Source organism: Pseudophryne corroboree, chromosome 3 (assembly GCF_028390025.1).
Source record: "Pseudophryne corroboree isolate aPseCor3 chromosome 3, aPseCor3.hap2, whole genome shotgun sequence".
Taxonomy (NCBI): Eukaryota; Metazoa; Chordata; class Amphibia; order Anura; family Myobatrachidae; genus Pseudophryne; species Pseudophryne corroboree.
Window position 1 is genome coordinate 214,983,691 of NC_086446.1, and position 15,156 is coordinate 214,998,846.

At 43.2% G+C, this 15,156-nt stretch overlaps 1 protein-coding gene and 1 long non-coding RNA gene across 2 annotated transcripts; one reads left to right on the forward strand and one right to left on the reverse strand.

The window, feature by feature from the left end:
• The first annotated feature begins 7,524 nt into the window (after positions 1-7,524).
• LOC135057606 (uncharacterized) lies at positions 7,525-10,177 on the forward strand. Its single transcript, XM_063963431.1, has 4 exons — positions 7,525-7,960; positions 8,543-8,602; positions 8,678-8,890; positions 9,508-10,177. The coding sequence occupies exons 1-4, from the start codon at positions 7,612-7,614 to the stop codon at positions 10,173-10,175; spliced, it is 1,290 nt and encodes a 429-aa protein (XP_063819501.1). The 5' UTR covers positions 7,525-7,611; the 3' UTR covers positions 10,176-10,177.
• LOC135057607 (uncharacterized) lies at positions 8,484-9,575 on the reverse strand. The gene is made up of 3 exons (XR_010244238.1): positions 9,499-9,575; positions 8,738-8,887; positions 8,484-8,628 (listed from the first exon to the last, which is right to left on the reverse strand). It is a non-coding gene; the product is annotated as an uncharacterized LOC135057607 (long non-coding RNA).
• Positions 10,178-15,156: the final 4,979 nt, after the last annotated feature.

Sequence of the window (15,156 nt, forward strand, 5' to 3'; positions counted from 1 at the left end):
CTCGCCATGCTTTGGGCAAGGTACCTCACTCCACTACTGCAGTGCTCGGCATAGGTTACCATTCCCAATTGTAGTCCACATGGATCGTAAAGTATGCAAAAGTCCAAAAATGTAAAAAAAATAAAAAACTCATGTCAACCCTTTGACCTGTCGACCTAGTACATGTCGACCTAGTGACCATGTTGACCTAATGCATGTTGACCTATAGTGGGCGGCCTAATGACTGTCAACCTAAGTGGTGTCGACCTAATGACCATATCCCAATTCTACCTGTGGCAAATATTTCAACCCAATGTATTGGGCTAGTTTGTTTAACTCCCCTGTGTTTATTTTTCTTACTCTCCTCTATTCCGAGGTGCATACTTTTTACATTACCATTGACCTTTACTACATTCATTACTTAGTCTTCCTTTCCCAGTGAGCCAAGTCAATCTCTGCTCTGATCAGACATATTAACATGACTACAACTGTTGGAGACTTCCACTCCCCACCTTCCGTAAACATAGGACTGATATAGTTGCAATGCAGTAAGCATATTTTTGCTCCCTGACAACCTCACTTTTCAGAAACAATGGGGTAAATTTACTAAGGTGGGAGTTTTTTTTAGAACTGGTGATGTTCCTCATAGAAACCAATCAGATTATACTTAACATTTATCTAGCTGCTTCTAGAAGATAATAGATAGAAACTGTTTGGTTTTTATGGGCAACATCACCAGTTCTAAAACAAACTCCCACTTTAGTAAATTTACCTCAGTAACTCTCTCGCTCACCTCATTGCCAGTGGTCCATTTAAAGAAATGAGTAGTTATACTGATCAACGTCAAACTGTCTTTCATTCACATATCCAATATGTAGGACAAAAATGGAAGATATTTAATAATTAAATGTCTTCTTGAGGACAAATGGGTTAATTGTAGTATTCTTATATGCACCAAACTCCAGTCAAGTCCCTGTACTCAGTGCAGTTTATAAGAAAGTGCATAAAACTTATGTACAATGGTTTCAACATCTTGCACTGCGACATGCAGTGTCTCATATGTACAGGCTCCTGACATACACATACGGAGTACCCTGTACCAAACTACTGTGCACATAGGCTCACACAAACTGAAGGCAACTGATGACATTACCAGCTGTATCACAAGGTAACAGCATGACATTCAATAATACAGTACATTACATTTAAATGCATTTAAGACTGCATTTCTCTAAGAACACATTTAAGCTAGGTGACATGAGTTCCTACATTAGCATGTCCACAAGATTGTTTTCATTTGCTATATACTCCACATTAATTAGACTATTTTCTACTAATTATCTAATAAAATGATGTCTAATTGCATTGTGCATTGACCACCTATAGTGCTTGGTACTTTCAGACAAATCAATCGCAACTTTGTTATCTTAATAGAATCACTTCCGATGATCAGACCTACCGTGTATAATGTATCTTTGATCCATCTGGCTTCTTTGCAGTCTCTGTAAGAGCCATAAACTCTGCCTCAATTGCGGATAAAACCACGGTGAGCTGTTTTCTACTTGCCCAGATAACAGTTTGGTCTGTCAGTGCAAAAGTATCCTGTCAGTCATCCTCATCAGTTTGTTTTCAACACTGAGTTCTCCACTTTTGAGAACTTAATTTTAATGAAGCAGTCACTTTCAGATATCTCAGAACATATTTCACTGCCAACTAGTGTTATTTTTCTGGATTAATTGCAAACTGCCACACCCAACTCACTGCATGTGTGATATCTGGTCTTGTACTGATACTTGCATTCAGTACAATAAAGACCCGACTTTGATAAGGAATATCTGTCATTTCCTCAAAGTCTGCTGTGTAGTTGGACACATAGCTTTACATATCTTTACACTTTTATCTTTAGGTGTATTGACTGGTTTAGCGTCTGCCAGTCCAAACTTTAAAAATATCCCTTCAATGAATCCTAGTTGGTGAATTGAAATGATTCCTGCTTGCCTATTTTGTACAGTTCTCAGACCTAAATGCTAGTGTGCTATACTTCAATATTTCAGCCTGAATCTCTCACTCAACATTCCCTTTACATGGGATATTTGGTGCTCCTGACCTGCAAGCAACATGTCTTCAACATACATAATTATGACAAACAATTTAGTATCTTACCACACAATATATGAGCCCAAGGATTCATGTGGGCATTATACAGAGATCCAGCAGTGTATACTGCTGGAAATTCACTGAGTTTTGATCAGAGATATGCCTTACCTGACATAATCTTTTTGCTCCAGAGTTTTGACTATACAAATTATTAGAATAATACAAAAAAGATAATTCTAATATATTCTTTGCATTTTTTATACACTTTATAAAGTCAAAACTCTGGCGTATATGTTAGTATGACAGGAAAGGATCTGTGTCACCCCACCGCACATCACTGGTATAAGCCATGGGCAGGCTCTGAATGCAGAGTCCATCTCTAATAATACAGCATCTTCTTTTATGCTGCCTTGTGGAAATTCATCTTTGCTGCAATGTTGAGTGGGTTCTATGTAGAGTTCTCTCTTTTTCCCATTTAGAAATGCAAAATCTAAAGCTGGATACACACTATAAGATTATCTGTCCAGTATTTCTGGTTGGAGTGAAAATCAACCATTTGTTCCCAAAAGCCATTAAATGGCAAAAAATGGTTGTTAATATGTCACTATGCATTATTATTATTATTATTATTATTATTATCAGTCATTTATATAGTGTACAGATGTATTCTGCCGTGCTTTACAGAGAATATTTGTCCATTTACATCAGAACCAGCCCAGTGGAGCTTACACTCTATATTCCCTACCACACACACACACACACACACACACACATTCATGCTAGGGTTAATTTTGTTGGGAGCCAATTAATCTACCAGTATATTTTTGGATTGTGGGAGGAAACTTGGGTACCCAAATTTGGAAATCCACGCAAGCACGGAGAGACTATACAAACTTCACACAGTTAGGGCCATGGTGGTAATCAAACCTATGACCTCAGTTCTGTGAGGCAGTAATGCTAACCATTACACTGTCCTTGCTGCCCTTTCAACAAATTACCTGTTGGCAAGCCATTGTGGTGGTCATTCCGAGTTGATCGCTCACTAGCAGTTTTTAGCAGCCGTGCAAACGCTATGCCGCCGCCCACTGGGAGTGCATTTTAGCTTAGCAGAAGTGCGAACGAAAGGATTGCAGAGCGGCTACAATTTTTTTGTGCAGTTTCAGAGTAGCTCAAAACCTACTCAGCGCTTGCATTCACTTCAGACTTAGTTCCTGTTTTGACGTCACAAACACGCCCTGCGTTCACCCAGCCACGCCTGCGTTTTTTCTGCCACGTCTGCGTTTTTCCGAACACTCCCTGAAAATGGTCAGTTGACACCTAGAAACGCCCACTTCATGTCAACCACTCTGCGGCCACCAGTGCGATTGAAAAGCTTCGCTAGACCCTGTGTGAAACTACATAGTTCGTTGTAATAGTACGTCACGCGTGCGCATTGCGCCGCATATGCATGCGCAGAAGTGCCATTTTTTTGCCACATTGTTGCACAGCGAACGAATGCAGCTAGCGATCAACTCGGAATGACCACCCTTGTTCTGGAGTTCTTTACACAGGCCCTCATTCCGAGTTGATCGGTCGCAAGGCGAATTTAGCAGAGTTACACACGCTAAGCCGCCGCCTACTGGGAGTGAATCTTAGCTTCTTAAAATTGCGACCGATGTATTCGCAATATTGCGATTACTAACTACTTAGCAGTTTCAGAGTAGCTCCAGACTTACTCTGCCTGTGCGATCAGTTCAGTGCTTGTCGTTCCTGGTTGACGTCACAAACACACCCAGCGTTCGCCCAGGCACTCCCACCGTTTCTCCGGCCACTCCTGCGTTTTTTCCGGAAACGGTAGCGTTTTCAGCCACACGCCCCTGAAACGCCGTGTTTCCGCCCAGTAACACCCATTTCCTGTCAATCACATTACGTTCGCCGGAGCGATGAAAAAGCCGTGAGTAAAATTACTTTCTACATAGCAAAGTTACTTGGCGCAGTCGCAGTGCGAACATTGCGCATGCGTACTAAGCGGATTTTCATTGCGATGCGATGAAAAATACCGAGCGAACAACTCGGAATGAGGGCCACAGTCATATGAGATCCTTTTATCAGTGTGATTTTTGTAGTATATTTTGTCACAATGATATTAAATGATTGATACTGTTTATTTTAATATGTATTATTTCCTTAAATGTTTAATTTCTTGTCATTTATATGATATAAAGGAGAAACCGTATTTGTTTGTATTGGTCATGCTTAGATATGTTTTTTCTTATCTAAACATTTCTGTTAGTTTAAATGGTGGAGATTTATCACAAAATGTTTATTTTTATTAAAGATATACCCAAAATCATATTATGTATTTATCATAAGCATCATAATGCTATCCAAGGAGTACCAAATTTCCAAGTCTGCCAATGTTAGCTGCCTATCTTCATGGACCAGCTTTGACCCAATGGATGAGAAGGACATTACTGAAATTATCCAAATGTTGCATACCATCATCTGTGGTCTGGACCCTGCATCAACCAAGCTTCTAATAGGGTGTATCAACATAATTGGTCCAGTATTTGCAAAAATAGTTCAGTGCTCCTTGCAGAAAGGCATTTTTTCCCAAACTGCTAAAGGTAGTAATTGTTAGATAAAAGGTTAAATAAACCTTAGATCCCAACTGCATGGCTAACTACAGAGTGGTATCAAACCTTTCTTTTCTATGAAAGGTTATTGAGAATGTGCTTGCAGCTCAACTAGAAATCACTCCTCAACCCATAATATTTATGATCCATTCCAGTCATGATGGGGAAAAAATTACAGGTGCACACTCTAAGCACTAAGTATGTTGATAATCAAAACAATTTTAATAAACTCTGCAATTTAACATGGAGTAAATTTGAGGTCATTAGCACGTTTGGCCAAATTTGTAGGCCCAAATACCACATCATGGTGTCCTCATCATGTGGGTCCCTAACATCCCTAATATTGACATGTTATAGACATTTATCTAGGTCTTATCTATAGTAGTGTCCATTTTAACGTTTAAACAGCAAATGCTAGTACCCATACTAATTAAAAACATCTAATGGTGAGGGTGTGTGGCTTAGCTGTTGATGAAACAGGGCACACAATCTCAGAGATACCACTCTATACCCTCTTTTCACTTGTCCCACACCCATTCCCAGCTCCCTTTTTCCTGTAATTCACCTCCTCCATGCACCCCTAACTGTAACAGACTGTTTGTTGGCAGTCCGGTAGGAATTTGTGAGCTCCTGTGGTTTGGGTCTAGCAGCCACACCAAGGCCATGGCCTTGATTTATCGCTGCTCGCAAGAAGAATTGCCAGCTGAGGTTGCCGGGGGCCACATCTCCATTGCCATTTCTCCAAAAGTTGAGACATGATTTTGGTGCGATAAACAATACCCCATGGAGGTCCCTTTACACACGGATAACAGCCCTGACTGATGCATCTTAACTGCAGACTTATAGAGTCACCTCCTTCCGGACTCCTAGTGACTCCCGGTTCTAGAACCTATATAAATTCTCAGATCATCTGCTGCTGGGGCGGGTGAATAAACAATACTTACTTTGCCCAGGTTTCATTAGAGAGCCTTTCATTCTCAGCCCTGGCTCTCATTACTAATCCCTGCCATTTGGGCTTGTGTACAGCCCTGCTGCCATGGCTCAGAGACACTTTCTTCTTCACTACCCAACTACAGGAGTAGCTTTACATACCTGCAACATTTACTTGGGTACTATCACTTATTCAGAGACTAATACTGTGACATAAGAGAACTACTCCACTGGTTTTTGAGCAGCACAAATCTGTGTATATACTGTTTACAGAAGTCTGCTAACCATCTCTTGATTTTTACCTGAGTAAACAAGTGAAAGTCCATTTTTAGATGTCTATTAAGCTATTTACTAAAGATATTATTACTTTTATTTTTGAACCCCAGACTGAGGTTGGTAGAGTGCCCTTGAAATTCAATATCAATATTGTAATTTCCTGCAACACCAACAGCTGCTTAATGATATATTTGTTAGGGTCTCCTGCTCTGTGCTGCCACGTCATCATGGCAACCGGGAGACAAGTGCTAGCGGAGTAACCTGAGCGTAGCTGATACTCCGGTTCGGGTCTTTTGCTGTGCAGTGGTTACAGGCTCTGTGCACGGCAGGGGATCCGGTGCTGGTTTTTGTGCTCACAGTCTGTGAGGTCTGAGTGGGGCGTGGACAGCACCTGCTATATAAACCCTCTTCTCAGGTTAGGCAGATGCTGCTGAATCTTTGTTGGTTAGTCAGTTCCTGAAAGCTAGCTAGTACTGTGTAAACTGTGTATTTGTTTGTTGCTTACTGCAAATAGGCCTTGGGATTTGGTATTACACTCTGCCAATCCAGACCTAGCAGTAAGACTGGAGTCAGTCGTTTAACCTGCTGGGGTTCTTTTGCTACTCTGTGAACCTAGCAAGTTTGCGGCTGTATTCTCAGACTTGCCTGCCAAAATCCTTTCTCACTGTGCAAGGTGTTCAGGTGTCAGTTTAGTGGCAGTAAGCTGAACCAGTGCACTGCAAGTGAGGACTAGGATTGTGGAGACTCTCCTTGGGGTTTATTTACTAAGATTCGTAATTTTCAGAATCATGTTCAAGTTCAATCACGACTGACATCGACAGTTTAAATTTGCAACTTTTTGAATTGATTACGACTAATTTACTAAGCTGTCGTATTCGTATTTTCCGTATCTTCCGATGTCGATGTCATTCGTGCTTTTCTGCTGTAGATTGCGGCCGCGTTTGCTATTTCGCGGCCGCGTTGTTGTGTTTTTTTTACGACTGCGTCACAAGTCTGTTACGGCAGTGATTTGGAATTTGCTGCCGCGTTTTTACTCCTAAGTTTCGTTTTCGTCACGCGGCCGTGATTGGTTGTATTCGTGAAGGAGGAGTGTCTGTGCATGTTACTATAAAAACGCCCCAAACACTCCGCACCTCGTGGGTTTAGCTAGTGGAGAGGAGAGAGGAAGGTGTATTTGGAGTTGGTGAGTTTGGTGGAGTTTTTGGTGGATTTGGAGAGGAGTTTGGTGATTGTTGAGTGCTGTACTGTGTGTGTTAGTAGTCTTGTGATCTTTGTAGTATTGTTTTTTCACAGTTTTTAAACTTTTTTGTCCTTGTTTTTTTTTTCAGTCTTTTGTCATTGTTTGTGAGTGAGTGAGCGTGTGTGTTGGCTGTGTGGTGTGTAGTAGGAGTAGTGGAGGAGTGTGTTTTGTGTTTTCATTTTTCAGTGTTTTATGTTGTTTGTCATGTCCGACTCAGAGGTCAGTGTGGTGGCGGAGGTTAGTGAGGTGGCGGAGGTTAGTGAGGTGGAGGCTGGTAGTGAGGTGGAGGCTGGTAGTGAGGTGGAGGCTGGTAGTGAGGTGGAGGGGGGTAGTGAGAGGGAGGAGGTTAGTGAGGAGGAGGAGGAGGGGGTGCCTGTTGCTGTATTTTCCAGTGATAGTGATGGTGTTGTGGCTCCGCAGCCACGCACCACTACCAAGACTGGCAGGAATATAAAGTTCAGCTATGCTGAAAACATGGCGTTGGTGCGTGAGCTGATGAAGCACCATCGCCAATTGTTTGGTCAGGATGCTGCCAGGGTGTCCTCCCGCAGGAAGTCTGCCCTGTGGGGGCAAGTCATACTTGCTGTGAATAGTGAGGGTGTGGTGAGGCGGACAGAGGACACGTGCCGCAAGCGATTTTATGATATTAAGCGGCGTGTCAAGGCCAAGATGGCCAAAGAGTCCAAATCTGCACGGAGAACCGGAGGTGGGCCACCTTTACGTGTAAGCTATCGGGACTGGGAGGAGCCTGTGCGGGCATTGATTCCTGGCGAAGTGGTGTCTGCTACTCATGTCCGGGATTCGGACCGACCCACGCAGGATGGTAAGTTTGATTTGTAATATTGTTCTTAAAATGTCTGTAAAATGTAGATAATATCATTTTTAAAGTGTAAAGGATGCATTTTTTAACACAAAACAGATTGCAGGCCTATGCTCCCTTAAGGTGTGTTTGTGTTTAGAATGTGCTTTTTTCTCCTTGCTTTAGCAATTTTTTCAATTTAATTTAGTGCCAAAACATGTGCAGTGTTTTCTAAAAAATGTATTTTTTTTTGGGTCAATTTTTGGCGATAATGCTTGAACATGTGTGTTTGTTTAAAATCCACAAAAGGTTTTTTTTTTAAACTAACTGAAAAGCGGTGCAATTTTTTTTACATTACATTATTAAAACATTTGCAAGTACTCAATCTCTGCAATATCTGAGGCAAAAATCTAATTTTTTAATAATTTATTGTGTGCCACATCAAGTACATTTTGAAATTCAACTCAAAATCATGAATCTAGAAGCTCTTAAGCTTAAATATTTGGTTTAAACAATACCTAATAGATGCTTACAGTACTTTAATGGTTTTCAGTGGGTCATTTTTCTAAAAACATGGTAATAATGTTGGGGTCACTTTTTCAACAGTCACACAGACCAGCCGCCCAGACAGGCCTCAGACAAGTCAGGATGAGGCTGGGATTGCAGGTAAGTCTTCACTGTAGTCACATATTCTGTGAACACATAGAAGTACAAAATATTAATTTTAAATTTTGCACCTAGGTTCTGCTTCTGGAAGCCGACCTCCTGTAAGGCGGCCATCACAGGGCTTGGGCCACTTACCCAGGAGGCCAACTAAGACACGGCGTCTTGGCTCGGATTCAGCACCTCCATCATCCCCACCCAGGCGAAGACTTTCGGCAGTGTCACCCCAGCCACCACTGGCACTATTGGCGAGTTCGCAGAGTGATGAGCCCAGATCACCTCAGTTATCTGGTGAGTAAAAACATAAATTAAACACATAAGCAATAATATACACAGTACACTTAATATGTTGTTAGTTGGTTTGGAGTTTACATGTTTTCAACAACAAGCAATGTGATGTAACGTCTTCAATTGCTAAAGGTGCTTTAATCAAATTATATAAGGTCTTAGTGGATGGTCTCGACAACCTATTTGTAGGAAAATATCAGATTTGAGTAAAAATTAAGCACACACACGTTCACATTTTCACAAAATATGAATACAATTAAATTTTGGCCCAAAAAAAACCACACCATTATAGTGTTCACACATCGCCCCTGTCCAGTATGTAGATGGCTTACTTGCTCTGCTCCTCTGGACTATACAGGTAAGTAGTCTATATCGTGGTGAGGGGAGGGAATCTAACAGTGTAATGGTGTGGAGGGGAGTTAGTTAGGTGATGAATATGCAAATCTGTCTATGTTAGCGCCTGTGTTGGTATTTTTTTAACAATAGCTTTAAAATTGTTAAAGTTGTGAAAATCAAGTGTTAATAATTCAAAAATGGAGTATTATGAATGTTTTAATGTGTTGCATTAGCCATGAAAATTTTTAAATAATAAAACATTGCATGTTGCCCACCCCATACAGAGCACAACTTGATGTCCGCCGTGGACCAGCAGGGCCCAGACCAACAGCCATCCATCACACTGCAACTTACAGCTGTTGACCCAAGCCTGCCAATACAGTTGCAGGATATACCCCAAGCATCCATCAGTCCCCAACTGGCACAAGCTCCGCCCCCAAGCCAAATTCCAGATGATTTTTGGGCCAGTTGGACAAGCCAACAGGCCCAAAGCAATGCCAGCCTGACCCAACATACACAACACCTTGCCAGTCTGCCCCATCATCTACCGCGTATTAGTCGCAACTCGGGCAGACTGATAGTACAAGTAGGGCGAATGGCTACCTCAATGGAGCAAATTAGGGCTGAAAACAGCCAAATGAATGCACATTTATCCCGCATTATAGATGAGCAACAGCGCCATCAGCAGGCACTCGTTCAGATCATTCAACACAATCAAGTGGTGAATGAGTCCTTATCCAGGATTGTAGCCAGCCACACTGCTACTAACACTCAGCTGATTGCAAGTTTAAATAATTTGAGCAGCAATATTTCTATGATGGGAGCTCAGCAAGTAACCTCCAGCTCGGGGACCACGACCCCTATCCAAACGCCAGTAACCTCCCCTGTTCGGCGTTCCTCAAGAGCACGTGCCAGTGAGCCAGCACCCAGCACACACAAGCGAAAAAAATAACAACAATCTTTTTTGAAAAATAAATAAAAAAATTTGTCTAAAAAACACATTCCTGTGTCCGTCTCCAAAATTTATGAAGCTGGTCTGTATGTATGTATGTATGTATTTCCAGGGTAATGACTGTAAATGTTTTGTTAGCATCAACTAAGCACAATGGACACACCACTATAAACAACAAACAGTAAGTAACAAAACACACAATAGAAAGTAGAGCAAAGTGTTTAGTGAAGGATAATTACAGCATAATAAAACTGACCTGTAAAATATCGCAGGATCACTTCTTGACGTACCTGCCTCCCTACATTTGTACTCACACTGTCACCAGATGGATCTAACTCCTCTGCTTGCTGACTGCTTTCTCCCTCACCATGTGCCAGATGTTGACTTAAACACAGATTATGGAGAAAACAGCAGCAGAACACAATTCGAGTCACCTTTGAGGGACTATACAACAAAAGGCCACCAAATTTATCCAGACACCGAAAACGTGACTTCAGCACCCCAAAACATCTTTCTATCACATTCCGCGTAGCCTTATGTGCATGATTATAACTGTGTTCAGCAGGAGAATCAGGTTGGGACAATGGAGTAAGGAGCCAAGAGTAGCAGACGTAACCCCCATCACCTGAAAAACATATATAGTCAACATTAGGACATATGTTAGATTATTCTTTCACCTCCTCCAAACTCTAGGTTGTGGTTAAAAGACAGACACACAAAACATTTTCAACATACCCAACAGCCAGCCATCAGGCATTTGTCCCTCCTCAAATTTCTCGAAGAGCGATGACTGACTGAGGATGAAGGAGTCATGGCAGGCACCAGGGTAACCTGCAACAACACTCATAATTTTTAAATTTGCATCACAGACCACCTGGACATTAGTTGATTGATCCATATGCCTATTAGTATATATATACTGGCGGCCCTTAGGTGATCTCAGCTGAACGTGTGTGCAATCTATGGCCCCCAGCACATTGGGCATGCCAGCAAGCTCATAGAAAGCTACCCTGACAGCACTCCACTCCGACTCCTCAGTAGGGAAGCAGATTGAGGCTTTAATGTGTGGCTCCAACACATCCAAAACCTGAGTGGACATTAAAGAAGCTAAGGTGAGTGTCATGTTAGGTATTCTCAACTTACACAAGCAACACTTAGCCATAACCGCATATGTATTTTTATACTCACCTGCATCAAATATCTTGAAAAGGTGGGCTGTGAGATCCCAATGACGTCGCCTGCCACAGCCTGGGAGCTCCCAGTAGCCATAAAGTGTAACACAGCCAGGAGTTTGTGTAGGCCTGAGACAGAGCGAGAGCGTGCTGTCTCAGGGTCTATGCCCAGTTTGACAAGGTCATACAGGTGGAAAATGTTGTTTCGATTTAGGCGGAACATCTGTATGACCCTATCATCGGACAATGCATTTAAGTTTAAACGCCCTCTAAATAAACGAGGCTGGCGCAGCCTCCGCGGTACCTGGACAACCTGTTGGCCATGTTCACTTACCTGGTCCTGATTCCTGGAAGCCTCATGGAGCAGTCTAACGTATTTCACAGCCAACAAAAAACCATTGCCACACACCACAGCCGCCATTTCAGAGTGAGAGAAGTTCAGAATGTGCCTGAAACACTTTTATAGGCCCAAAAAATCAGGTGTGAGTAATGGATAATTAAGTACACATGTAAACGCGGTTTCCAAAGGCTGGCGCGTTTTTTTTTAGGAAAAAAATGCGAATCGTAATTTTTCGCGGCCGCGAAAGCATTTTCGCGGCAGCAAATACAATTACGAATGGTTAGTAAATGACCGAGATTCATATCTAAACAGGCGTAATTTGACCGATGGTGTATTCATTCGTAATTTTGTACTTGGACTTGCAAAAAAATACGAATGCCCTCATCACTGCCGTGATTACTGTTTAGTAAATGACCGAGATGCCACTTTGAAGAAAAAACGCCATCTCGGTCAAAATCGGGAGCTTAGTAAATATACCCCCTTGTGTCTATTATTCCATCTCTGACCAAGGAGTTTACTGCCACACCCGTTGGTAACCCTTTAGGGTTTTGCTGTTGCCCTTAGCAACAGCATTTCGGGTTCTCTACGTATTAAATCACTACATCTCGCTTCTTTCCATCTGAGCATTCCTAATACTAGGGAGACACCCAGTTTCTTAGCCTTTGGGCTTCTCTGTTCACTTTGTGTTTATTTTGTTACCCTATCACCTTCTGTGTATGTAATGTCATATTCCCCAGTCTGTCTGTGAGTTCATTTGTTTTGCATCCCTCACCGTTCAGACACCAGTACATTCCTGCTGGCACTGGTGTGCATAACATATTAAGCAGCCTAACACTCCTGTTGAAATTTTGTGGGAATATGGAGCATACCCCTCAAAATACTTTGCAACAGGTGGTCGATCAGGTGCAGGTCCTGACTCGACAATTTAATGATTTGTCCATTAAAATGAACACCTCGCAGGCCGCTGGCGGAGCTCCCGCAGCAGCAGTACCTTCAGGGGTTAAGGAGCCGAAAGTAAATCTCCCGGATTGTTTTTCTGGAGATCGCTTGCAGTTCTTTTGTTTCAAGGAGAGCTGCAAGCTATATTTCCAGCTTAGGCCTCAGTCTTCTGGGTCGGAGATTCAGCGGGTGGGCATAGTGATTTTCTTGCTACAAGGAGACCCACAGGTCTGGGCATATGGGTTGCAGCCTGACTGTCCGTCGCTTAAAAGTGTTGATGCTTTTTTTACGGCACTGGGCATGTTGTATGATGACCCTGACAAGACGGCCTCAGCCGAGGCTCAGATTTCGATCCTTAAGCAAGGGCGAAGGCCAGTTGAGGTTTATTGTACGGAGTTTCGGAGGTTGGCCCATGATACCCAGTGGAATGACCCAGCCCTGAGACACCAGTACCGAAGAGGTCTTTCTAACCAGTTAAAAGACCAACTGGTACAATATCCCTTGCCTGACAGCTTGGATCAGCTCATGCAGTTATCCATTCGGGTGGATAGATGGCTGAGAGAGCGCAGGCTTGAAAGGGATACCGAGGTTTCCTTCTTTCCCAAGGGAACCTCAGACTCTGAGGAATTTTCCGAGGAGCCTATGCAGATTGGGGCTACCTGCCTCTCCTCGCGTGAGAAGATGCGGAGGAGACAGCAGGGGTTATGTTTGTACTGTGGGAATAAAGGTCATGTGGTAGTATCATGCCCAGAAAAGCTGGAAAACTTCAGGGCCTGAGGGTGATGGGAAATATCCTGTCAGGTCAGAAGTCGGAATTTCCCAAGAAGACTTTTATCATTCCGGTGACCTTGAAGATCCTCGGTCAAACTGTCAAGACTGAGGCCTTTGTGGACAGTGGGGCCGACGGGGTTTTTATAGACCGCCAATTCGCCCTGAAACACTCTGTTCCCTTAGTACCCTTGGCATCGGAAATTGAGATTTGTGGGTTAAACGGGGAACCATTATCCCAGGGTAAAATTACCTCTTGCACTAGCCAGATTTCTTTGTTTATTGGAGCCACACACTCTGAAAAATTGTCCTTTTATGTGATTGTCTGTACTTTTGCCCCATTGGTGTTGGGGTTACCCTGGTTAAGGGCCCACAATCCTCAATTTGACTGGGTCTCTGGGGAGATTCTTAGTTGGGGTACTGATTGTTTCAGGAGTTGCTTGAGCCTTCCAGTCAGGCTTTCGCAGCTAAGTTTGCCAGGATTGCCAGGATGTTATGCAGATTTTGCGGACGTGTTCTCCAAAAGAGTTTGCAGAGGTACTACCTCCCCATCGCCCCTATGACTGTGCCATTGATTTGTTGCCGAATGCTAAGCTTCCCAAGAGCAGGTTGTACTCCCTGTCACGTCCTGAGATTCAGGCTATGGCAGAGTACATTCAGGAGAACTTGGCTAAGGGATTTATCAGACCTTCACAGTCTCCCCTTTGGGTCGGGGTTCTTCTTCGTGGGTAAAAAGGACGGTTCGTTGCGACCCTGCATCGACTTCAGGGAATTGAACCGTATCACGATTAAAAACTCATACCCACTGCCTCTCATTTCGGTCTTGTTTGACCAGCTTCGTACTGCCACCATTTTTTCTAAGATTGACCTACGCGGTGCGTACAATCTAATCCGAATAAGAGAGTGGGATGAATGGAAGACTGTCTTTAATACCCACTCAGGGCATTATGAATATTTGGTGATGCCTTTTGGGCTCTGTAATGCCCCGGCAGTCTTCCAGGACTTCATGAACGATGTGCTCAGGGAATATTTGGATAGATTCTTAGTTGTATACTTAGATGACATCCTAATCTTCTCCCATTCCCTGGAGGAACATCGGAAGCATGTACGCTTAGTCCTCCAGAAACTCAGAGACCACCGGCTTGGGGCGAAGCCGGAGAAGTGCGAATTTGAAGTTCAGCAAATCGCATTTCTAGGATATATTATCTCCCCAGAAGGTTTCCAAATGGAGGGTTCCAAGGTACAGGCAGTCCTGGATTGGGTGCAGCCCACTAGTTTGAAGGCGCTTCAGCGTTTTCTGGGCTTTGCGAATTTTTATAGACGATTTATCGCTGGATTTTCGTCTATAGTGGCGCCCTTGGTGGCACTCACTAAGAAAGGGGCGGATGTTGCTCACTGGTCTTGTGAGGCCAAAGCGGCTTTTGCCCGTCTCAAAAGGGCATTTGTCTCGGCCAAGGTGCTGCGACACCCAGATCCATAGCGTCCTTTTGTGGTGGAGGTGGATGCCTCTGAGATGGGTATTGGGGCAGTGCTCTCTCAGATTGGGGTGTCTGATAATCGCCTTCATCCCTGTGCTTACTTTTCCCGTAAATTTTCGCCTGCCGAGATGAATTATGACGTGGGTAACCGGGAATTGTTGGCTATTAAGGATGCACTCGAGGAGTGGAGACACTGGCTTGAGGGGGCTAAGTTTGTGGTCTCAATTCTCACCGACCATAAGAATTTGGCATATTTAGAGTCAGCGAAGAGCCTCAATGCCAGG

What these genes read in the sequence shown, in the direction of transcription:
- LOC135057606 (XM_063963431.1), top strand. Translation starts at nt 7,612, where the DNA reads ATGGCGTTGGTGCGTGAGCTGATGAAGCACCATCGCCAATTGTTTGGT. An exon ending in GGACCGACCCACGCAGGATG is followed by an intron (nt 7,961 to 8,542) that starts GTAAGTTTGATT and finishes CTTTTTCAACAG; the next exon opens with TCACACAGACCAGCCGCCCA. An exon ending in CAGATCACCTCAGTTATCTG is followed by an intron (nt 8,891 to 9,507) that starts GTGAGTAAAAAC and finishes CACCCCATACAG; the next exon opens with AGCACAACTTGATGTCCGCC.